This window comes from Solanum tuberosum, unplaced genomic scaffold (genome assembly GCF_000226075.1).
Source record: "Solanum tuberosum cultivar DM 1-3 516 R44 unplaced genomic scaffold, SolTub_3.0 scf00566, whole genome shotgun sequence".
Taxonomy (NCBI): domain Eukaryota; kingdom Viridiplantae; phylum Streptophyta; class Magnoliopsida; order Solanales; family Solanaceae; genus Solanum; species Solanum tuberosum.
This window is the reverse complement of record NW_006239496.1, coordinates 98,248-122,588: the sequence shown is the minus strand read 5'-3', so window position 1 is coordinate 122,588 and position 24,341 is coordinate 98,248. Positions and strand designations below refer to the sequence as shown.

General features: G+C 35.5%; 3 protein-coding genes and 4 pseudogenes across 3 annotated transcripts in view; 5 read left to right on the top strand and 2 right to left on the bottom strand.

The window, feature by feature from the left end:
- The window catches only part of LOC102600572 (UPF0061 protein azo1574-like), a 10,063-nt gene extending 6,513 nt beyond the window's left edge, over positions 1-3,550 (bottom strand). Inside the window, exons 1-5 of the mRNA XM_006365743.2 lie at positions 3,126-3,550; positions 1,687-1,796; positions 1,546-1,602; positions 1,165-1,464; positions 597-844 (exon numbers count right to left, since the gene is read on the bottom strand). Of these exons, the coding sequence (XP_006365805.1) occupies positions 597-844; positions 1,165-1,464; positions 1,546-1,602; positions 1,687-1,796; positions 3,126-3,470 (1,060 nt within the window). The 5' untranslated portion in view covers positions 3,471-3,550. The remainder of the gene's footprint in view (positions 1-596; positions 845-1,164; positions 1,465-1,545; positions 1,603-1,686; positions 1,797-3,125) is intronic.
- A 929-nt stretch (positions 3,551-4,479) lies between these two features.
- LOC102580492 (non-structural maintenance of chromosomes element 4 homolog A-like) lies at positions 4,480-6,977 on the top strand. The gene is made up of 7 exons (XM_015304604.1): positions 4,480-4,669; positions 4,779-4,859; positions 5,723-5,993; positions 6,090-6,216; positions 6,369-6,594; positions 6,765-6,838; positions 6,924-6,977. The coding sequence occupies exons 1-7, from the start codon at positions 4,480-4,482 to the stop codon at positions 6,975-6,977; spliced, it is 1,023 nt and encodes a 340-aa protein (XP_015160090.1).
- A 27-nt stretch (positions 6,978-7,004) lies between these two features.
- LOC107057696 (delta(12) oleic acid desaturase FAD2-like) lies at positions 7,005-8,763 on the top strand (annotated as a pseudogene).
- Positions 8,764-9,134: 371 nt separating this feature from the next.
- LOC102599904 (delta(12) oleic acid desaturase FAD2-like) lies at positions 9,135-10,683 on the top strand (annotated as a pseudogene).
- A 3,170-nt stretch (positions 10,684-13,853) lies between these two features.
- On the top strand, positions 13,854-15,041 carry LOC102600240 (delta(12) oleic acid desaturase FAD2-like). Its single transcript, XM_006365742.2, has one exon. It carries the CDS (start codon positions 13,887-13,889, stop codon positions 15,039-15,041), a length of 1,155 nt encoding a protein of 384 aa, XP_006365804.1. The 5' UTR covers positions 13,854-13,886.
- A 5,110-nt stretch (positions 15,042-20,151) lies between these two features.
- LOC102599580 (3-oxoacyl-[acyl-carrier-protein] reductase FabG-like) lies at positions 20,152-21,144 on the bottom strand (annotated as a pseudogene).
- A 1,427-nt stretch (positions 21,145-22,571) lies between these two features.
- On the top strand, positions 22,572-23,835 carry LOC102599258 (delta(12) oleic acid desaturase FAD2-like; annotated as a pseudogene).
- The last annotated feature ends 506 nt before the right edge of the window (positions 23,836-24,341 follow it).

Below are 24,341 nucleotides of genomic sequence, written 5' to 3'. Positions count from 1 at the left end.
CAGGTACCCCGGATCAGCATCCTGCACGCCGTTGATCCAGCTGAGCACTCTAGAGTCAGTGGTGAGCCTCCTTGCTTCCGGAGGACTCAATTGTTTTGTTCTTTTAGTTTTGTGTTATTAGGATGTTGCGGGGTCTGTCCCAACATCCATCTCAGTACGTTAGAGGCTTCATAGACAGACAATCAGTTAATATTGAGTCTCTCATCTATGTATTTATGTAAATATTCTATTTTGAGACTAGAGTTGCCTTTTTGGCTTGATTTCATCAGTTAAGTTATTTATGTCTTTGCATGGCATTGAGTTATTCTGTTGAGTTAAGTTTCCGCTGAGTTAAGAAAGCCAGGCCAAGGGTTCGCTTAGGGCCAGCAATGGTCTCCGAGTGCCGGTCCCGCCCAGGGTGTAGGCTCGGGGCGTGACAATATGAATATGATAAAGAGTGTCAGCAAAAATGGAGAAGTTTGAAACACTGATTAGTCCTCAATGAACAACTGCCATTACTCTCCTTGCGCACTCTATATGCAGCCTTTATAAGGAGACTAATTTTTTCATAGGCAAGGGAATCCATAGGTTATCTTCAAGATAGCCTATATATTTACCTGCATACTTGTTTGAAGTTAAATCCACAGCTGAATTGTCTTCCTCGCCTGTGTTAGATGATATGCTTTCACTCCTAGTCATATTCTCCAAATGGGGGAAGTGATGTCTAATGGCATAGTCTGCCAAAGCACGGACGATCTCAAAATCCTTTTTTCCTCTAGAGGCATGCAGTTGATATGAACCAAAACGCAGAAACGACTGGGCAACTCTGCAGACAATTGCACCAGGTTCATCTTTGGGATTTCCACTGCATGAAACAGAAGACAATAATCAATAGTGGAAAAGAAAATGCACTAGAATGAACAAAGTTTATGTGGAGTATAATTCTGAGACATGAATTACTATGCAGACTCCAAGCCTCCCCATAAAGAAGTCTATAGGAAGCTTCTCATCAACTTCATCAAACTCCTCACAGTTTCATTCTTCCAAAGGCATAGAAGATTTGAAGGTAAAGATGATACACATGATGAAGAGAACACGAAATACAATTCAAGGCTAGCAAGATGATTTCTTGCTGATTTATGCAACTTATCAAACAACATAAAAAATTGTCGCTGAGGAACATACTCATAAAACATATCCCTCATGACATCTTTTCCTGTCGTCACTAGACAAAGTGCTCGTGTTGTTGGGATTCCAAGACCGTGCATTGCTTCACTACAAAGGAATTCTCGGATGCTACTACGAAGCACTGCAAGACCATCAGCAAAACGACTATATGGGGTCTTTCCAGCACCCTTAAGCTGCAGCTCCCACCTTTGTGACTTTGAATTCAAAATTTCTCCAAGAGTTATTGCCCTACCATCCCCTAACTGCCCGGCCCACATGCCAAACTGATGTCCTCCATAATTTTGGGCATAAGGTATCCTGCGGAATCAACTCCAACCTTAGATGTTGTTTCATTACTAAAATTTCAAAGAAAAAGTCGACAAGCTTCAAGAAACTTACGCTCCCACCAATGGTGATGCCCCTGAGAAAATAAGGGGAAAATCAGGCCTCTCAAATCTGAAAGATTAAAGTAAGTCTATGACAATTTCATCAAGCCACAATTAGCGTGGCCATAACATTATCAAGCTTTTAAAAACTCACTCTCTAGGATCCAATTCAAGTAACTCCGCCACTGATTCTGACGATGCTATAAGCTGAGGGTTATTGACCGGTACAGAGGGTAACACTTTCGTGTAGCAAGCATGCAACACCTACAAACACAATGTTTGAACAGATAATGACTTGCAAAAGGATTCTATCTTCAGTTACTGACATGTCAAACTCAATGCAAACTGCATTGCTTATCACATTGGTAACAACTATTTTCCACATTTTTTGCAATCAAGGAATAACTTCTATGGCACATCAGCACGAGTATATCTATCTATTATAAACCTAAACTTGTTAGCTAGTTATGAATAAACAATATTCCCTCCAGCCCAATTTATACTGCACTCTTTCCATGTTGAGACATCTAGACTATTTGACATAATCCCATTTCTATGCGCTGACAACTTAAGTAATACATTTACACTTATCAAGTTTCAAACTTCAATGTGAAGCCTTCTGTACCAAAATTACATTTCAACCATTACTCCAATATTTTCTCCCAAGCTCTCACAAATGTAATACTTCTGTTCTAATATACATGACAGTTATATTTTTTCGACTTTTAAGATATTTGACACCATTCTTGCACAACTTTCCAGAATTCAATTTCATTAAGCTATTCAAAAAATTTATTTTGATATGATTAATCCAACTGACTTTTCAATGATTACCTTAATATTTTCTTCCACTACCACTAATACAATATATAAGTCTAATTAACAATTTAACCTCATATTTGGCAAACACAATCACACAAATAGGATGAATGTAATCCCACAAGTGGGGTCTGGGGAGGGTAAAATGTATGCAGCCTTACCCCAACCTTTATGGGTAGAGAGGTTGCTTCCGACTGACCATCGGCAACCCTCCTCCTTTACCGGGATTGGGACAGGCAATGTGAACCAGCTCACGCGGACGAAGGGAGTAGCTCAAGATATTCCAACCAGTTTCTCATGTCTTCAAACAAAAATCCAATCTTGAATATGCATTACTACTTAAAATTTGAGCTTTTGAGACATCTTCTCTGTCAAATTAACTTTTCGACCAAGATTTTAGTATCTTCTCTCACTATCACTAATACAATATAGGCATAACACATAAACAAACACTCAAACTTAGTCTCATCTAGCAAGCAAGCACTCCAACTTTAAGAGTGTACATCTAGACACCTCAACTAGATTTCAACTAGCAACCAAATACTCCAACTCGTCTTTACTATATCACGTGTACACCCGATGCTGACGTGGACCATAAAATTTGGAAGCCAAGTTTGAGTGTCTATTTATCTATTATGCCTATAATATATAAGTCAAATCAACTACTTTAACACCATAAAGAGTAATATCCCCAATAAAAAAAACACCTTTTACATTCAATCAAATAAAAATTCAATCTTGAATACAAAATCTTTGAAAAATTAGAACACAAACCTCTCTTGGAATACTATCACTTCTGGGGTCGCCAGGTAGTTCACGAACAAAAGAGTTATCCCAATTAAGCTCTTCAAGATTCAATTTAAGCTTAATTTCAACTCCTTCTAAGTTTTGTTTCTTTAAATCATCAGCAACTGAATCAACAGTGGCAGCAGAGTCCATTGAAGCTGCTGTGCTCTGAGAAAACACAAAACGGTGTCGTTTTTGATGAATTGGGAACTGAAAAGGGGGTTTAGGGCAAAAAGAGCATCTGGGTCGGAGAAATTTGGCGGTGGAAGAGAGGAAGAAAGCGGTGGTGGAAGAAGAGGTGTGAGAAAGGGAAGCTGAAATGTGGGAAAGCATTTTATTTTGATAATTTATGGGTTGAATTATTACTTGAAGAAGTATACTATACTTTTTATATTTTTGTTTTTTTTTGGTAATTTATGGGTTCATCTTTTCCCTCTCTTGTTTATAGCAGCGCGGTTCACTAACCTCTTGTTATATGCGGGATTTGACCAAGAATGGAATTACGAAAATCTATTATATGTAGTTCTGATTTTATTTGTTATTTTAATGTAACTAGTATTACCTTTCTTGGAGGTAAAAATGTTGTTTTCAATAGACTTTCGAACAACAAATGAATGAGGTTGGTCAATTTTTATATTTGTTAGAATCAGTAACCCTCGACATAAATAGGTATGAGTTTAACTGAAGTAACTACTTCTTTAATACTATAATTTTTTCTCTATATTTCAATTTATGTGATGTTATTTGACTTGACACGAGCTTAAAGAAAAAAGAAAGCTTTTTTAAATTTACGGTGTAAAATAAATTTTGTGTGACTATAAATCTTTGTATGGTATTTAATCTTGTAATCTTAGACATACCATGTCAGACGATTATTTTTTTAAACAGGCTAAAAGAAAATGCAAGATAAACAAATTGAAACACTAGAAGTACTTTTTATATTAATCAGATTTTAGAAGGACAAACAAGTAATTCCATCCGTCTAATGCCACCATAAGAATTTCGAGATTCAATCTTCTAAATTTTAATTATAAATTCAAACATAAAAGTTTTAAGCTTTTTAATCAATATTTTTTAATCAACTCTCGAAATTCCAACGATGTCCGTGAACATAACGAAGGAGTATTAGAAATAGTGAAATATAAAGCTTACGTAAGAGACATGATGCAAGTCTTTTCACAATCAAATTCAAATATCCTATTAGCCAATATATTACTAGTAGTACTAATAATTAGCCTGTTCACCTTCTCATATACTCTTCACATTTCTCAATGCAAGTAAAGTAAAGCCCCTTTGTTTCACTATTTCAACTTCCATAGAAGAAGAAGAAGAGTGTAAAGCCATGAGTCCAACAACTAGAGCTAAGAAAATTAAACTAGAAGAAGATAAAGAATTAAGTAGAATAAATGATTTGTCACAAAGGCTAAAAAATCTTGAAGCTTTTAATGAGATCAATGACTTTACTAATCAGCCTGATTCACTTCGTCGTAGTGTTCGATTACAATACTCTCTTATTAGAACCATTGTTGATGGTATTTGTAATTTTTTTTTACACTTTTTATGCCATTGATTTTGCTATAATTTTTATTTTTTTTTGATGATTTTTGTTTTTTTGTTTTTTGGGGTTTTCTTGAAATGCAGAGACAAGATGTGAACTTGGAGCTGCAGGATCAAATAAGTTCAACATTGTGTTGAATAGTGTTCAGGACTTGTATCTCAATGGTATATTTTATTAGCTTTCTTATATATGTTTGTGAACGGGAGCTTTGGCGTAACTAGTAAAGTTGTGGTAAAGTTGTTGCTATGTGAGTTAATAAGATTGAGCTGTGGAAAAAACCTCTTGTAGGTTAGGTACAATAGACCCTTGTGGTTTGGCTCTTCTCCTGGTCTGTGCATAGCGGGAGCTTAGTGCAATGGATTGACCATTTTTATATGTGTGTGTATTCATGTACTTTTGACGTCCTAATTTATGTGATGCACTTTGATTCGAACATGAAGTTTAAGAAAGAAAGATTTTTTTTTCATAGAATTTTTGGTTTAGGAACAAGCCATTGATATTTGGAAGTTTAAAGTTAAATTCTTTCTAACCTATATTGAAAGAGGTTGGTTTTCTTGAGACAAAGTAAAAAAAGAACATGCATCATGTGAATTATGAAAGAGGGAACAAAAGTGGTATTTTATGTGTTTGGATACCTCCTCTTTGCTTCTTTCTTGTGGCATAATTTAGAAAGGGGTATCACCTGACATTGCTTTGCGAAAAGTGTTTTTCCTTGTATGTATATGTAAAGAACAATGCGGATATATGAAATAGGTGATCTTGTCTCATTTTCATTATCCTACTCTCGATGTTGTTCCAAAATAGGCTATGACTTCTGTTCTTCGATAAGGTACAATTTTTGGTTTGTTGCTTGAAGTACTATTCTCCAAGGTGTGCTTAACTTTACTCTTGACTCACTAAGCTATAAATGTGATTTCATTATGTGTTATCTCAATATCAATGACCACGTGAAATTGCTGCAACAAATTGTTATGTATTTTCCCCTTCTTCTCTCTCTTGGTATACTTTATAATGTATGGTTTTCCAGTTAAGAGGCCAAGAGAGCAAGTGGCGGATGCAGAGGCCTTGCTCGGACTTACCAATACTGTTGTGGAATCTCTCCAATTACGTCCCAATTGTAGTATCTCACCTTCTATATTCATCTCTTGGTTGCTTCAAGTCTATGGTTTACGAAAAGGACGTTCAAAGAATGCAATGGAACATTTCATCATTGGGAAGTCACTAAAAACTGTGAATTGGGAAAAGATTGGAGCTGATGCTTCACTCGTGTTTATGGAAGGCAAAGGTTGCAAGACAATGTAAGATTTTCATTTCTTTAATAGTGAATTTGAAGAGAACAAAGAAAAATAATGTAATGATGTTTAATCTGTTGAGTGCTTTCGGCTCGTTCTCAGGCTTGGAGTTCTGAAAACTGAATTTAAGCCAAGGAATCAGCTTGTAGTTTATCATTCTTATCCAAAAGAGATTGTGGTTTACAGGAGATTGCCTCTGAGAAAGGTCTACCTTACTCGGCCAAAATTGGTATGGTCATTTCCCCTATGCAATCTTTTGAGATTGCAGCTTTCATATGCATTTTGAAGAAAACTAAAGCCGAGGCCATTGACTGTGTTTGCCACTCTTTTTACGTTGTTTGGTTGATAAATGATCTTCCATTTTCCGAGTCTTTTTTATAGGTTGCTGGTGAAACTGTCAAGGACAAACCTGATGTTAGCAAGAATATGTCAAACATATCGGAGCTCTTAAAGGAGAAGAAAAGTGTCATGCTTGACGAACTCTTTCTAATGAGAAATTCCTTTGCTCATACTGTCGAGAATATGTTTGCACTTTCTTTTTTAGTACACGATGGGCAGGCTTCAATCTCCGCTGATGAAACTGGTTCTCGTTTCGCTTGCAAGATAGGTAAATTCACTCTGCCATTCTGGATGAGAAATTCTACTATGACATTAAAACTAAATGCATATCACGAGTTATTTCACGTATATGATCATTGAACTTTATTCTATCTGTTCGCTTGTACCTTTCCGCTTTTATTCCTTTCTGAATTGTAATATGATGAATCAATTCTCCAGTTCCGCGGAGCATTACACATCGTGGTGCTGTACGCCATCAGTTTATCTTGAGATATGATTACAATGATTGGAAGGTATCATATCCTTTTTTGTATTTTTTGTTGAACTGTCTTTCCTTCACTTGGATGTTGTATGCTGACCATGTTTAACTGTGCACAGATGATGCAAACATTAGTGCCAGAAGGAGCAGAGCTAACGCCAAATAGGAAATGAACACCGATATGCTTCACCTCTAACTATATGACTGAAATGAACAACTGCTATGGAGTAGATGTCACAAGCTGTCGTTTTGTGCAATATCTGGCAGTGAGGTGAAGCGATACATGAAACGATCTGCACATGAAGTAGGTAAAATGGCGTGTTTTTGTATATTATCAGCTCTGGAAACTGGTCAATATATCTTTTTGGGTAAATAGTATGTTTTCATGTATATGTATTAAACTGATCCATCTCTCTTTTGGGAAAATGCCCTGTTTATAAGTAATCATTTTAAGCTGTGCAAGCAGATATATTACTATAAGTTCTGAAAGGTTGTGATATGCATGTTAATTTCGATAGTCTTTCATGACTGAATTCTCCTAGAAAAATACTCGGTAACCTTGAGAAATTAACGCTAACTGGCACTCTATAATGTAACAAAACAAACATTTTTTTTCTCCAATGTACATATCCATTTCTTGATCATATTGTATATTTCTCAATAAGCTAAACGATCAGATAAAATTCTACGTCTTCATGAGCTAATCTTAGAGAGATGAGAAAATTGGAACAGTTGGTAAGGTAGCTCCAGCATAAACAATGAAAACATTGCCAGATACATATTCTGAGTAATCATGGATTAAGTACCTAACAACTGATGTTAAAGCTGGATCTATCGTTCCAAGATTTCTTAGAGGAATAGACAATATCAGAGTGAACTCAATATCACCAGGAATTTTCAACTCTGCGATAACAAAGAGTCTTATGGAAAAAAAATGGTTCAAAAATTGCCACCACCTTACAGTCTCCATTTTGTTACCTAGCATGGGCTATTTACTGGATTGCTCAAGGCTGTGTTTTAACTGGAATATGGATGATTGGCCATGAATTAGGCCACCAGGCCTTCAGTGATTATCCCTGGATAAATGACACTATTGGTCTTATCCTCCACTCTGCACTTTTAACACCATACTTTTCATGGAAATAAACTCATCGTCGTCACCACTCCAACACTAGTTCCCTTGAGTATGATGAAGTGTATGTGCCAAGCCTAAAATCCCAAGTAACGTGGCTCACCAAGTATTTGAACAAAAATCCACTAGGACGAGTATTCGGACTTGCCACCACCCTCAATCTTGGGTGGCCTTTGTACTTGGCCTTCAATGCCTCTGGCAGAACTTATCCTCGCTATGCAAGTCACTATCATCCACATGGACCGAGTTATTATGATCGCGAGAGGCTACAAATCTATACTTCAGATGCAGGTGTGATTGCAACTACTTATGTGTTGTATCGCATTGCTTTGGCACAAGGGCTAACTTGGCTTGTATGTATCTATGGAGTGCCCCTCCAAATTATGAACAACTTCATCGTGTTAATCACTCTCTTGAACCATACTCACTCTTCCGTGCCACATTATGATTCATCAGAGTGGGATTGGCTAAGAGGAGCTCTAGCTACGGTAGACAGAGACTTTGGTGTACTAAATAAGGTCTTCCACCACATTCCAGATACTCACGTTTTGCATCATCTATTCTCAACGATTCCACATTACCACGGACTCGAGGCAACCAGAGCTATCAAGCCATTACTAGGAGAATACTACCAATTTGATAGTACCCCTTTTTATAAGGCATTATGGAGGGATTATAAGGAGTGCATCTATGTAGAAAAGGATGAAAGATTTCAAGATAGAGGTATTTTTTGGTATAAAAACGAGATGAATTAAAAATCGATTTGGATAACATGAGTCACAATAAGTATTTTGAACTGAGGTCTCTTTATAGTTTGTTAGGATTGTTGTTTCCTATCGTTCTATTATGTATTGTTTTCATACCGTACTATATTTGTATTACATTATGTGATTGAAATACAATGTTTTGAGTGAATGTTTGAAAAATCAACTTGAAGTATATTAAGAGGCTTGCTCAGTAAATAGCATCATTGTATGTATGGGGTTAATAATGAAGGAATCTAAACCACATGGAGCCATCAAGAATACATATGGCCTCTTTAGTTTACTACTAGTTTATACGAATTTATTTTCAGATCTAATCAACCTCCAAATTAAGGATGCAAGGGGAATTTTTTTCCATACTTAATCAGAGGTCTCGAGTTTGAGCTATGAGAATAGAGAAATTCTTGATAAGGAACGCTTCTAAGTTAAATGGATGGTAGTGAGCCTGGGAATCTAGATTAGTCAAAACCGAGTTCCGAATATCAGATGGTAAATTAAAAAAGAAAAAAGAGTTGGCCAGACCTCTATTTTTCTATAAAGAAGAGAGAACTCTCTAACTTTCAGGTAAGGCTAAAAGGTGTGTTTTGAACTTTTGAGGTATTTCCCTTTTTACCAAAAACCTATCTTTACTCTCATTTTCTTGTTCTATTTACTAGTACTATTTTTCGACTTCTCACAACAAATTTAATTGTTGCTTTCTCAGGTTTGAAGACAAAAATGGGAGGCGGTGGCAATATGTTTGCTCCAACAGCTAAACAGAACAAAGAAAAATCCTCTCGAAAGAGTGCCAAGTTCAAAGTCCCCTTTTACAGTTGGTGATATCAAGAAGGCTATCCCACCTCACTGCTTTCATCGATCTCTCATTCGCTCCTCCTCCTATCTTGTTCAAGATCTCATGCTTGTCTCCGTCTTTTATTATATTGCCTCCTCTTACTTCCACATCCTTCCATCACCGTATTATTATTTCATGGATTGTTCAAGGTTGTGTTTGCACCGGAATATGGGTCATTGCCCATGAAATGTGGCCATCAGGCATTTAGTGATTACCAGTGGATAAATGACACTGTCGGTTTTTATCTTCCACTCTGCACTTTTAACACCATATTTCTCATGGAAATATAGTCATCGTCGTCACCACTCCAACACTAATTCCCTTGAGCATGATGAAAATCATATGCCAAAGCTTAAAACCAAACTTAGATGGTACACCAAATTATACATGAATAATCCACTAGGACGATTACTCATACTTGCCTTCACCCTCACTGCTGGCATGCCTTTGTACTATGCCATCAATATAGCTGGTAGACCTTATGATCGCTTTGCAAGTCATTATGATCCATATAGCCCTATTTACAATGATCGTGAGAGACTACAAATCTACATTTCAGATGCAGGTCTGATTGCAACTATTTATGTATTGTATCGCGTTGCTCTGACACAAGGGCTAACTTGGGTTGTATGCATCTATGGGGTGCCCTTACTAATTGTGATCGGGTTCATGGTGTTAATAACTTTACTACATCACACTCATGCTTCATTGCCACATTATGATTCATCGGAGTGGAGTTGGCTAAGAGGAGCTCTAGCTACAGTAGATAGAGACTATGGGGTTCTAAATAAGGTGTTTCATCATATAGTAGATACACACGTTCTACATCATCTATTTTCAAGTATACCACATTATCATGCTATGGAGGCAACCAAGGCCATCAAGCCATTACTAGGAGAATATTATCAATTTGATGGAACTCCATTTTACAAAGCAATATGGAGGGATTTTGAGTGCATCTACGTCGAGAAAGATGATGAAGCATCTCAGGGAAAGGGTATTTTCTGGTATAAAAACAACTTCTAAATTTGAAATAGCAATAAAAGGCTAAATGTTCAGCCTAAGTATTGTGGATTGTGTCTTTTCATAGTATTGTATTTGTAGTGTTACTTTAGATTTATTGTTAAGCATCTAAGAAAATGTCTTTTTTATGAATGTAAACAAGCAACAACAGGGGTTGTTTAGGCGGTAAACACCCTCGAGGCCCCGAGGAGCAAAAAAACAATTTATGCAAATACATTGTTAAGAATCGCAACCACGAAGCATAATCCATCATATCAAGCCAGAAATGAGGGATATATACAAGCAAATTAAACTTCTAATATACATATATATCCCACATATTAGATATAAACTGAATGAATACATACTACAACAAAGAGACATTTAGTGGCAACATATTACACCTTTAGTGACAATATTTACTGCCGCAAGAATATATAATTTCAATTGAGTTAATGTCATTATATCATGTGTCGTTAAAGTCTTTAGCAACATTTACATAGAGTGTTGATTAATTATAAAACTCATACTATTATTGGCGCTAAATGTAATAATGTAGAGATAGTTATATTATCATCGTCATAATTGTTGCCGGCAAAAATATTGTTGTAACAGTGTACAAGACTATATTTTTAAACAACTCACCCCTTCACTAAATTATAATTCTTGAATCTTTTTTTTTAATTATATAAATCAAATATATTTTAATTTTAGGAATTTTAAACAATATCCTTCTCCCAATTTTAATAATTAAATGACAAACCTATTTCATTGTTTAATATAGCATGGGTAATAAATAATTCATATGCAAAAATAAAATAATATAATCTTTGTCCTCAACTCGAAAACGTATTTTTTATGATGTCTAGGCGTGCACTGGACAGGAACAACATGAAATAATTATTTTTATCAATATATTACTCTACTAAATTATTAACCTATAGACACCACCACGTGAATTCAGTCGAGTAGTTAGTTCTAGTATTAGCGCCTCATATATAGAAATAGAATATAATAATAACTAAAGTTAAACGATTAAAAAAATATATATTTTAAAAAACGCACTTGTTATATAATTATTAAAAGATAAATATTTTGGCATTACCAGCTTAAGTGATCCACTAAACAAGCCAATCATATGAAGTTGAAGCATCTGGTTGCTCAATGGATAAGTTAAAATTAAGTATTAGTACATTTTAATTAAACTGACAGTTTAAAGTTTATATATCTCTATATATTTTGCCATTGTGGGAGCTCTAACTTTATTCCATTTTTGGATATTACACAATACTAAGGTCATTTTGTTTAGAGAAATTTTTCGTAAATAGTGATATTTGCACTTATGGAAAATAGCAAGGTTTTATTTAATTACAAAACGTCTAGTCATAATTTGGTATCAAAATGTTGCGGAATACATTGAATTTACATTGAACACTGTAAATGTGGGATCACATAATAATGACACGATGGTATAATTTTTGTTTATATCAACATATATAATTTAAACTCTGTTTTATAATATTATTTATCTACATTAATAGGTAATTACTTATAATAAACATGGTTATAATAATGATGGAACTGGAATCTAAAGCACATGGTCAAAATCACTAGGGGACAATTATCAATTATTATTATTATTATTATTATCAATTATTATTATTATTATTAATATTATTATCAATTATTATTATTATTATTATTATTTATTATTTATTATTATTATTATATTATTATTATTATTATTATTATTATTATTTTGGCCCCATATCTGAATCTGTACTTCATTACTCCTATTTCTTAAATAACTCTACCTGCCGTGTCATTTATTGATCTCCCATTATTAATGAACCAATAAAATTAGGCAAGCCAGTAGCAAATACATTTTGGTATATGGAGTACTACAAAACATTTTCCTGTTTTTGGTTGTTTTACATTTCTTTTTAATATACTTTTTAAAATGTCTCTTTTCTTTTTAGATAACTTTTTTTTTTTATGACAGGTTTAAAACCAAATGATTAAAGGACATTTTGATATATTAAACATATATTTTACTTAAGACTACAAAATTCAATTTTTTTTTTTACTTTCGTAAACTCTATGTCAAGTTAAATAGGACAAACGAATTAAAATTGAGAGGGTATAAAATAATAATGGTACAATAAATTGTATCGTTTTGTTTCGTGTTTGGTTATCTATTTTTAATTATAGAATATATATAGTTATATTGTAAAATTCTCTGTATTATTTTTATACCAAATTCAATGCGATAGAACAATTCTAGGATTAGCTATGTATGACAAGTGAGACTTGCTCAAGTGGTTGGGCGTCTTCACTATCAACTGGTAGATTGAGATTTGAGGGTTCGAGTTATACTAAAGGATAAAGTAAGAACATTCTTTTTGTGTAGGGTAGCTTAGGGAGAAAAAAAACAGTATTTCACTTTTAGGTGATTTATGAACAGTTAGAAAAAAATCTTACTTTTTAGGCTACTTATGAGTCATCATGGAAACTCGAATTTCTTATAGTATTTGTGTGCGTGTGTAGTTTGCTTTAGAAGATATCAGAGCGAAATTTTACATGAAAACACCTTTGAATATGAAGGAATGCTATACATAGATGTCAAAGTAAACCATGATTAAAAGAGTATTTTGGACATTACAACAATGTGTTTGTGCTTGTGAGTTACTATATAGGGATAAGTCGTATTGTTCTTATTTTGAAAACTTATCCTTTCGGATCACAATATGTTTGTTCATACATTGCTCAACCTTACCGACAAAATATTAAATTTCGTCCAATGTTTATAATAACTAACAAATTTCAGTTTGTTCAAAAGAAATCTTTAAATCATAATTTAAAAGGTCCCTAATTTACGGTATGAATAAAAAGAGGGTCATTTACTATTAAGTTGTCTCTAAAAGGGACAACCCAAGAAAATTACACAAAAGCAATCAAACCCGGCCTTGATTCCAAGTCCATTTTGACAGCTCTACTTCAAACCTTTTTCCCAAAGTACACAAACCAAAATTAGCTAAAACATGATTACCAAAACATATATTGGATCTCATTATACATTTGTTAATCAGACTACTGCACAAGTTAAGATAAAATTGAAATCTTTACACACAACAATTAATGTGCATGAAGCTGCCAAGCCATTGATGAACTAATAAAATTGGCAATGTGAGTCCCACATATAGCCATTATATACACACACACACATTATTTTCACAAAGTGAGAAACCACTCAATAAGCATTTGATCTCTTTCTCTTTTTCCTAGAGAATAGAGTAAGACTTTAATATCGTTCGTTTGTTAGAATTAAACGCTTATTATCATATGAACGAAAATGGGAGGCGGTGGCAATATGTCTTCTCGAACAACTAAAGATTCAAAAAAGAAAAATCCTCTCGAAAGAGTTCCATCTTCGAAACCTCCTTTTACAGTTGGTGACCTCAAGAAGGCCATTCCTCCTCACTGTTTTCAACGATCTCTCATTCGCTCGTTTTCCTATGTTATTCAGGATCTCATACTTGTCTCCGTCTTCTATTATATTGCCACCACTTACTTCCACCTCATTCCTTCCCCGTATAATTATCTAGCATGGTCTGCTTACTGGATCGTTCAAGGTTGTGTTTGTACCGGAATATGGGTCATTGGCCATGAGTGTGGTCACCATGGCTTTAGTGATTACCAATGGGTAGATGACATTGTTGGCTATATCCTCCACTCTGCCCTTTTAACACCCTACTTTGCATCGAAACATAGTCATCGTCGTCACCATGCCAACACAGGTTCCCTTGAGAATGATGAAGTTTACTTACCTAGTTTTAAATCAAAACTAAGATGGTACTATAAATACTTGAACAATCCACTAGGACGAGTACTCGTACTTGCCTTCACCCTCACTTTTGGCTGGCCTTTATACTTGATGTTCAATATCTCCGGCAAAAAATATGACCGTTTTGCATGTCATTACGATCCATATAGCCCAATATATACTGACCGTGAAAGGCTACAAATCTACATCTCAGATGCAGGTATTCTTGCAACAACTTATGTGTTGTATCGCGTTGCTTTGACACAAGGGGTAACTTGGCTTGTATGCATCTATGGAGTGCCCCTTGTAATTATGAATGGATTTATAGTTTTGATAACTTTGTTACACCACACTCACGCTTCATTGCCACATTATGATTCATCGGAGTGGGATTATCTAAGAGGGGCTCTAGCTACGGTAGATAGAGACTATGGTGTGCTAAATAAGGTGTTTCACAATGTTACAGATACTCATGTTTTGCATCATATATTCTCATACATATCACATTACCATGCAATGGAGGCAACTAACGCTATCAAACCGTTGCTTGGTGAATACTATCAAGTTGATGATACCCCAATTTTAAAGGCACTGTGGAGGGATACCAAGGATTGCATCTATGTTGAAAAAGATAGAGGTTCTCATCAAGGCAAAGGTGTTTACTGGTATAAAAATAAGCTTTGAAATTAAGTAGAATACCATTACTTGGAATTGGTTAAATGTTACTACTATTGTATTGTTTATGTCCATCGTTACATTAATAAAGATTCCTGGTTCTCTATGTTGTCTTCGATTTGGAAATTCTTTATTCATGAGTTCACTCTGATATTGTATACTCCCGATTATTTGAAGAAATTAAATGTACAATTCGATAATAGATACATCAGTGGTTCAGTTAATTAGTCTATTGATGTAACTATAAGAAGAAAATAAAATGTTCATTTTTAACCAGGCCAAGTATCTGTTGGATTGTCAAAAGGCATCTCTGAAGAAGCATAAGCTTGACCTCCGAGTACCCGATTCAGACTAGCAACTGAAGAGATGTTAATAACAGATCCTCTACACTCTATTAACATCTTAATTTCATCAGCCATATATAGTGTTGGCAGCTTAACTCCTTTTTATCCATGTTAAATTTGAAAATTATTAGTATACATTATTTGAGTTGTAAATCAAATCGATTCATATGTATAAATGTAGTAGTCGTAAATAGATTTATTCTTCACCAGTGAAACATATAGTAGTATTTTTCTAACAGTTGTGTACTCTACTATAAGAAATACGTAGTATGTTGTGAACCCGATGTGACTTGGTAAGGGCCTATGGGCTATTAGATACTTTTATTTGGGGATCCAGGCCCAATTAGTGTCTCTATTAAAAAGGACTAGAAGTTAGAAGAAGGGGCCTGGAAATTATGTGAAGCTTTGGCTTTCTGATCCTCTCATCTCCTTTCTATGGTCTAGTATCTCATCCCCTTCTAGTTACCTTCGTCTATGTTAAGCTATTCGTAATTAGTGTGTTATTACTTTGTTGTGCGTATTCTATCTTGTAACTTGTATTCAGTAATTAATATATATAAGAGTGCTTCTGTTGGAATTCAGTTTGTTACATAGTATCTAAATTTATCCTCTGTTATATTTTGGGGCTAGCTATTGATGCCCTTGTCATGAGTAGCAAATCATTCGACCTAACCGATATTTAAGGCTGATGAATTTAAGACATGTATACTTGGCCTAGTTAACAATTCCTTCCCATTTTTCATTTCATACCAAAAAAAGTAGCTATTTATTTTATTGCATAATGACGGATTTAACAATACATTAGTGACATTAACAATAAAACAAAAACACCCAATTCAAAATACTTTTTATATTAATCAGATTTTACAAGGACAAACAAGTTATTCCATCCGTCTAAATCTATATGCCACCATAAGAATTTCGAAATTCAATCATCTAAATTTTAATTATAAATTCAAACATAGAAATTTAATCAATATTTTTTAATCGACTCTCGAAATTCCAATGGTATCCGTGAACATAACGAAGGAGTATTAGAAATAGTGAAATATAAAGCTTACGTAAGAGACATGATGCAAGTCTTTTCACATTCAAATATCCTACTATTTGCCAATATACTAATAATTAGCCTGTTCACCTTCTCATATACTCTTCACATTTCTCAATGCAAGTAAAGCCAAGCCCCTTTTGTTTCACTATTTCAACTTTCATAGAAGAAGAAGAGTGTAAAGCCATGAGTCCAACAACTAGAGCTAAGAAAATTAAACTAGAAGAAGATAAAGAATTAAGTAGAATAAATGATTTGTCACAAAGGCTAAAAAATCTTGAAGCTTTTAATGAGATCAATGACTTTACTAATCAGCCTGATTCACTTCGTCGTAGTGTTCGATTACAATACTCTCTTATTAGAACCATTGTTGATGGTATTTGTAATTTTTTTTTACACTTTTTATGCCATTGATTTACCTACAATTGTTTTTATTTTTTTTTGTTTTTTGGGGTTTTCTTGAAATGCAGAGACAAGATGTGAACTTGGAGCTGCAGGATCAAATAAGTTCAACATTGTGTTGAATAGTGTTCAGGACTTGTATCTCAATGGTATATTTTATTAGCTTTCTTATATATGTTTGTGAACGGGAGCTTTGGCGTAACTAGTAAAGTTGTTGCTATGTGAATCATGAGTTTGAGCTGTAGAAAAAACCTCTTGTAAGGTTAGGTACAATAGACCCTTGTGGTTTGGCCCTTCTCCTGGTCTGTGCATAGCGGGAGCTTAGTGCAATGGACTGACCTTTTATGTATGTGTGTGTATTCATGTACTTTTGACGTCCTAATTTATGTGATGCACTTTGATTCGGACATGAAGTTTAAGAAAGAAAGATTTTTTTTCTTAGAACTTTTGGTTTAGGAACAAGCCATTGATATTTGGAATTTTAAAGTTAAATTCTTTCTAAACTATATTGAAAGAAGTTGGTTTTCTTGAGACAAAGTAAAAAAAGAAAGTGCGTCATGTGAATTTGGAAAGAGGGAAGGAAAGTGGTCTTTTATGTGTTTGGATACCTCCTCTATGCTTCTTTCTTGTGGCATAATTTAGAAAGGGGTATCACCTGACATTGCTTTGCGAAAAGTGTTTTTCCATGTATGTATATGTAAAGAACAATGCGGATATATGAAATAGGTGATCTCGTCTCATTTTCATTATCCTACTCTCGATGTTGTTCCAAAATAGGCTACGATTTCTGTTCTTCGATAAGGTACAATTTTTGGTTTGTTGCTTGAAGTACTACTCTCCAAGGTGTGCTCAACTTTACTCTTGACTCACTAAGCTATAAATGTGATTTCATAATGTGTTATCTCAATATCAATGGCCACGTGAAGTTGCTGCAACAAATTGTTATGTATTTTCCCCTGCTTCTCTCTCTTGGTATACTTTATAATGTATGGTTTTCCAGTTAAGAGGCCAAGAGAGCAAGTGGCGGATGCAGAGGCCTTGCTCGGACTTACCAATACTGTTGTGGAATCTCTCCAATTACGTCCCAATTGTAGTATCTCACCTTCTATATTCATCTCTTGGTTGCTTCAAGTCTATGGTTTACGAAAAGGACGTTCAAAGAATGCAATGGAACATTTCATCATTGGGAAGTCACTAAAAACTGTGAATTGGGAAAAGATTGGAGCTGATGCTTCACTCGTGTTTATGGAAGGCAAAGGTTGCAAGACAATGTAAGATTTTCATTTCTTTACTAATGAATTTGAACAGAACAAAGAAAAATAATGTAATTATGTTTAATCTGTTGAGTGCTTTCGGCTCGTTCTCAGGCTTGGAGTTCTGAAAACTGAATTTAAGCCAACGAAGCAGCTTGTAGTTTATCATTCTTATCCAAAAGAGATTGTGGTTTACAGGAGATTGCCTCCGAGAAAGGTCTACCTTACTCGGCCAAAATTGGTATGGTCATTTCCCCTATGCAATCTTTTGAGATTGCAGCTTCCATATGCATTTTGAAGAAAACTAAAGCCGAGGCCATCGATTGTGTTTGCCACTCTTTTTACGTTGTTTGGTTGATAAATGATCTTCCATTTTCCGAGTCTTTTTTATAGGTTGCTGGTGAAACTGTCAAGGACAAACCTGATGTTAGCAAGAATATGTCAAACATATCGGAGCTCTTAAAGGAGAAGAAAAGTGTCATGCTTGACGAACTCTTTCTAATGAGAAATTCCTTTGCTCATACCGTCGAGAATTTGTTTGCACTTTCTTTTTTAGTACACGATGGGCAGGCTTCAATCTCTGCTGATGAAACTGGTTCTCGTTTCGCTTGCAAGATAGGTAAATTCACTCTGCCATTCTGGATGAGATATTCTACTATGACATTAAAACTAAAAGCATATCACGAGTTATTTCACGTATATGATCATTGAACTTTATTCTATCTGTTCGCTTGTACCTTTCTGCTTTTATTCCTTTCTGAATTGTAATATGATGAATCACTTCTCCAGTTCCGCGGAGCATTACACATCGTGGAGCTGTACGCCACCAGTTTATCCTGAGATATGATTACTGTTAAAGAATGACAAAAGTCCCACATCGGTGATTAATGAGATGAGTGGACTCCTTATAAGGCTTGGGCAATCCTCCTCCCTTTGAGCTAGCTTTTGGGGTGTGAGTTAGGCCTAAGACCTAATTTAACATGGTATCAGAGCAGGGCCCGTCTCACCCGATGTTGGGACCCCCAAAATCAAAATTGCCCATGCGCCAGATGCTAAGCACTGGGCGTGACACTGGACGTGAGGTGGGGTGTTAAAGAATGACAAAAGTCCCACATCGGTGATTAATGAGATGAGTGGACTCCTTATAAGGCTTGGGCAATCCTCCTCCCTTTGAGCTAGCTTTTGGGGTGTGAGTTAGGCCTAAGACCTAATTTAACAATTACAATGATTGGAAGGTATTGTAACGTTAATATAGTGTCAAGTATTTGAATTCGGAATATTCATTAGTATCATTTTTTGTATTTTTTGTTGTACTCTCCTTCCTTCACTTGGATGCTTATGTTGACCATGTTAAACTGTCTGCAGCTGATGCAAACTTTAGTACCAGAAGGAGCAGAGCTAACGCCAAATAGGGAATGAAGGCTCGTTCTGATATGCTTCACCTCTAACTATATGACTGAAAGGAACAACTGCTATGGAGTAGATGTCACGAGCTGTCGTTTTGTACAATATCTGGCTGTGAGGTGAAGCGATACATGAAACGATCTGCACATGAAGTAGGTAAAATGGCGTGTTTTTTGTATATTATCAGCTCTGGAAACTGGTCAATATATCTTTTGCGTAAATAGTATGATTACATGTCTATGTACTAAGCTGATCCATCTCTCTTCTGGGAAAATGCCCTGTTTATAAGTAAATCATTTTAAGCTGTGCAAGCTGATATATTACTATAAGTTCTGTAAGGTGATATGCCTATTAATTACGATAGTCTTTCATGACTGAATTCTCCTAGAAAAATACTCGGTAACCTTGAGAAATTAACGCTAACTGGCACTCAAAGTTTTGGCCTAGCGGTCAATGATGTAGGTCGAGAATCATGAGATTTCAGGTTTTGTTCAAACTCTATTAATTAAGATATATTCTGCTTCGAGAATTGAGCAATATACTTAAACCTCTACAAGGTAACAAAACAAACGAACTATCGTTGAGAATCATGAGATCTCAGGATCATATTGTATATCTCTCAATAAGCAAAACGATGAGATAAAATTCTACGTCTTCATGAGCTAATCTTAGAGAGATGAGAAAATTGGAACAGTTGGTAAGGTAGCTCCAGCATCAACAATGAAAACATTGCCAGCTACATATTCTGAGGAATCATGGATTAAGTACCGAACGACTGATGTTAATGCCGGATCTGTTGTTCCAAGAGTTCTTAGAGGAATGGTTCTTAAAGTAACATTATTGAACCATTCTTTTTCCATAAGACTCTTTGTTATCGCCATAATCTGATATTGTCTACTCCCAATTCAAGTGCCATAATCTGCCATTCAATTATTAGTTATGTTACCATAACATAGAAGAAAACAATGGAAAACAAAGATACTAACTAGCTAGCTACCTTAGTGACCATGTTAAGAGCTATCTTCGAAGAAGCGTAAGCAAGAAACCCCGGTAATTGTCCTTGATTCAGACCAAGAACTGAAGAGATGTTAATAACAGATCCTCCGCCCTGTTTAGCATCACGCATATGTCTACATATATATTTTGACACCAACCATGCCCCTCTGAGATTCGTCTTGAAGGTATGTTCCCACTTCTCCTCTGACAATTCCAATGAAGAACTTACACTACCTATACAAAGTACTATATCAGATTAACCATGTATAATTATTTGTTTTTGCCCTATTTACACAGTATAATTTTTCGATGAAGGAGATTCAATTGAATTAAGCTGGCAATGTATGTTCAATTATATACCTATAATGCCTGCATTGTTAACCAAGGCATCAATGTGTCCGAATTCGTCCCAAGCTAACTTTACAGCAGCTGCAATAGTAGCACCATCAGCAGTGATGTCGAGCTGGATGGCGACTGCACGCTTGGCCGGGCTGTCCAAATTATTAATCTCATGGCATAGAGATGTCAGCCTGTCAACACGACGGGCTGCAGCAATGATCCTGCAGCCGGCTTTCGCCAAGTTGAGACAGAACTCTAGCCCGATTCCCGGATGACGCCCCTGTCACCATCACTACTTTTGCACTCAGGTTTGTCCATGGCTCCATTTAACTTAGGTATGTCTGGAGTTAGTGTAATGTGATAATGCAGAGATTTATAACAGATTGAATTAAAAGGAGAATAAATTCATATAAAAGGGATTTACTAACTTTTTTGAATAAACATAATATTGCATGTGGGATATAAGGATAAGACCACTGAACAAAGTTATAGTAATGAAAAAAAAAATGGAATCTAAAGTACATGAATAATAGTGCATATGCAGAGGTCTGTTCACCTCTTGCATAAAATTACAAAAGAGTGACAATTTCAAAGTCCCTTTTTGCAATTGGTGACACCAAGAAGGCCATCCTTCCTGCTTTCAACGATCTCTCATTCGCTCATTCGGTATCTGTGTGGATACATTAGGTTGAATCCATAAGGATGAACATCCTAGTGTTGCTGATGGAAGATTATTGTAAGCTTAATGTTATCATTTTCCCCCCTTATGATAGTGGTATCCGAGCTAGCGTATATGCATCTCAACTAATTCCACAGGGTACCTACTACCTCCCACTAGTACAAGTACCAAGTAATTTTGTACATCGTGGCTTGGGCAAATGAGAAGGAATAACCTCTGGAATATGAACTTGAGACCTCATGGTAGCTTAATGTAATCACTATGGAAGGCTTTAGATGAAATCTAAAGCATGGACAATACAGCTGATGCTTCACTCGTGTTTATGAAAGGCAAAGGTTGCAACACAATGTAAGATTTTCATTCATTTAACATGGAAGAAGAGAACAAAGAAAATGTAATTTTGTTTAATTTGGTGATTGCTTTCGGCTCGTTCTAAGATTGCAGTTTCCTTAATATAATTTCCTTGTATGTTTTCATATTTTTATTCCTGTGTCTATTATAATATGCTTGAAATTACTAAAACGGAGAAAATGAGAACATGATTCAAGTGTAGTTACTAATCTTGTTTTTTCTAAATGGATGTGAAAAGAGCTAAAGCGACAATTAAAATGGGACAAAGGGAGTAATACCTATAGAAGTATGTATGATCTCTTAGCTTTATAATAAGCAGCATTATTGGGAATCTAGTAGCTCTTAGACATAATAATGTTAAGACAGGCAATAAACTACTCAGAAGTAAATTGAAAATTTAACAAGTCAAGTTATAATAACAAATTAATCCATAAAAATAGGATATGGTGGGTTAGGGAAAGGATTTAATTATTTCATGACATAGATGTAAGTTCATGAGTCATGATCAGTACTGCATGTGATCATCAATAATCAAACAAGTTGACAAAGTTTTAATAATGAAAAAACTGGAATCTAAAGCACATTACAACAACAAAAAGCGTGGCAATAAATTATTCTTTTAGCGGCAATATTTATTGCTGACAAACCATTAGCCTCTCGTTCTCTATTTCTATAAAAGGGAGAGCAAGTGGGAGAGAGTATACAACTTTCATGTAAGGCTAAAAGAAGGTGTTGTTTCAATCGAAAAATAACTGTCTGAAACTTTGAAGCAAACTTAATTGTTGCAGAATCAGGACAAGAATGGGAGCCAGTGGCAATATGTCTACTCCAACAACTAAAACTAACCAAAAGAGAAATTCTCTCCAAAGAGTTCCAATTTCAAAGCCCCCTTTTACAATTGGTGACATCAAGAAGGTCATCCCTCTTCACTGTTTTCAACGATCTCTCATTCGATCGTTCTCCTATGTTGCTCGTGATCTCCTACTAGTTTACATCTTCTACTACATTGCCACCACTTACTTCCACCTCCTTCCATCCCCATATTGTTACCTAGCATGGCCTACTTACTGGATTGTTCAAGGTTGTGTTTGCACCGGAATATGGGTCATTGCCCATGAATGTGGCCATCAGGCCTTTAGTGATTACCAGTGGATAAATGACACTGTCGGTTTTATCTTCCACTCTGCACTTTTAACACCATATTTCTCATGGAAATATAGTCATCGTCGTCACCACTCCAACACTAATTCCCTTGAGCATGATGAAGTCTACGTGCCCAGGCTTAAATCCGAACTACGTTGGTTCTCCACATAGTCGAACAATCCACTAGGACGAATTCTCCTACTTGTCGGCACCCTCACTCTCGGCTGGCCGTTGTACTTGGCCTTTAATGCCTTAGGAAGACATTATGACCGCTTTGCATGTCACTATGATCCATATGGACCGATATATAATGACCGTGAGAGGATATGGATCTACATTTCAGATGCAGGTGTGATCGCAACTACTTATGTGTTGTATTGCGTTGCTTGGGCACAAGGGCTAGCTTGGATTGTATGTATTTATGGGTTACCCCTCCTAATTGTGAATGGCATCTTAATATTTATGACTTTTTTGAACCACACTCACCCTTCAGTGCCACATTACGATTCATCGGAGTGGGATTGGTTAAGAGGAGCTCTAGCTACTATAGACAGAGACTACGGTGTGCTAAATAGGGTATTCCACAATGGTCCAAATACTCATGTTTTGCATCATCTATTCTCAACCATACCACATTATCACGCGATGGAGGCAACCAAAGCTATCATGCCGTTACTAGGAGAATACTACCAATTTGATGGTACCCCTGTTTATACGGCATTGTGGAGGGAGTCAAGGGAGTGCATTTATGTGGAGAAAGATGAAGGACGTCAAGATAATGGTGTTTTTTGGTTTAAAAACAAGCTCTAAAAAATGAATACAAGAATCTACTTACTTGAAGTAATGTTTATTTCGATTGTAATTTCCCATCACTCCTTAATGTACCTTGTAATTCCGTCCCCCATAAAAGGAAGAAAAAAAAAAAAACTTATTTTGTCCAATTTTATGTTCATTATATTAATGACTGATCCTGACAAGGCTAGAGTTATTTAAGAAAGTAAGCACACATTTAGATCGATCTGATTGAACAAAAAAACAGACCATATGCTTAAAGCCTGAAGGTTCAATGCACTTCTGTACTGTCCATGTGCTAGCTTTAGATTCCATTTTTTCATTATTAAAAGGCTTAGTACTTACTTTCTGTTAATTTGGTACTCAAACTAATTCAGATTCGTACCCATTAAAGAAGGTAGTGATCCTCCATACTAGGAATTTCTTAATTTTCAAGGTTCGAACCCGAGACTTCTGGTTACTTTTGTTGGAATAGAATATAGGGATAATACATATATTGGACCTTAAACTTGGCTTCAAATTTTAACTTTGACCTCCAACTTTCATAGTGCACAAACA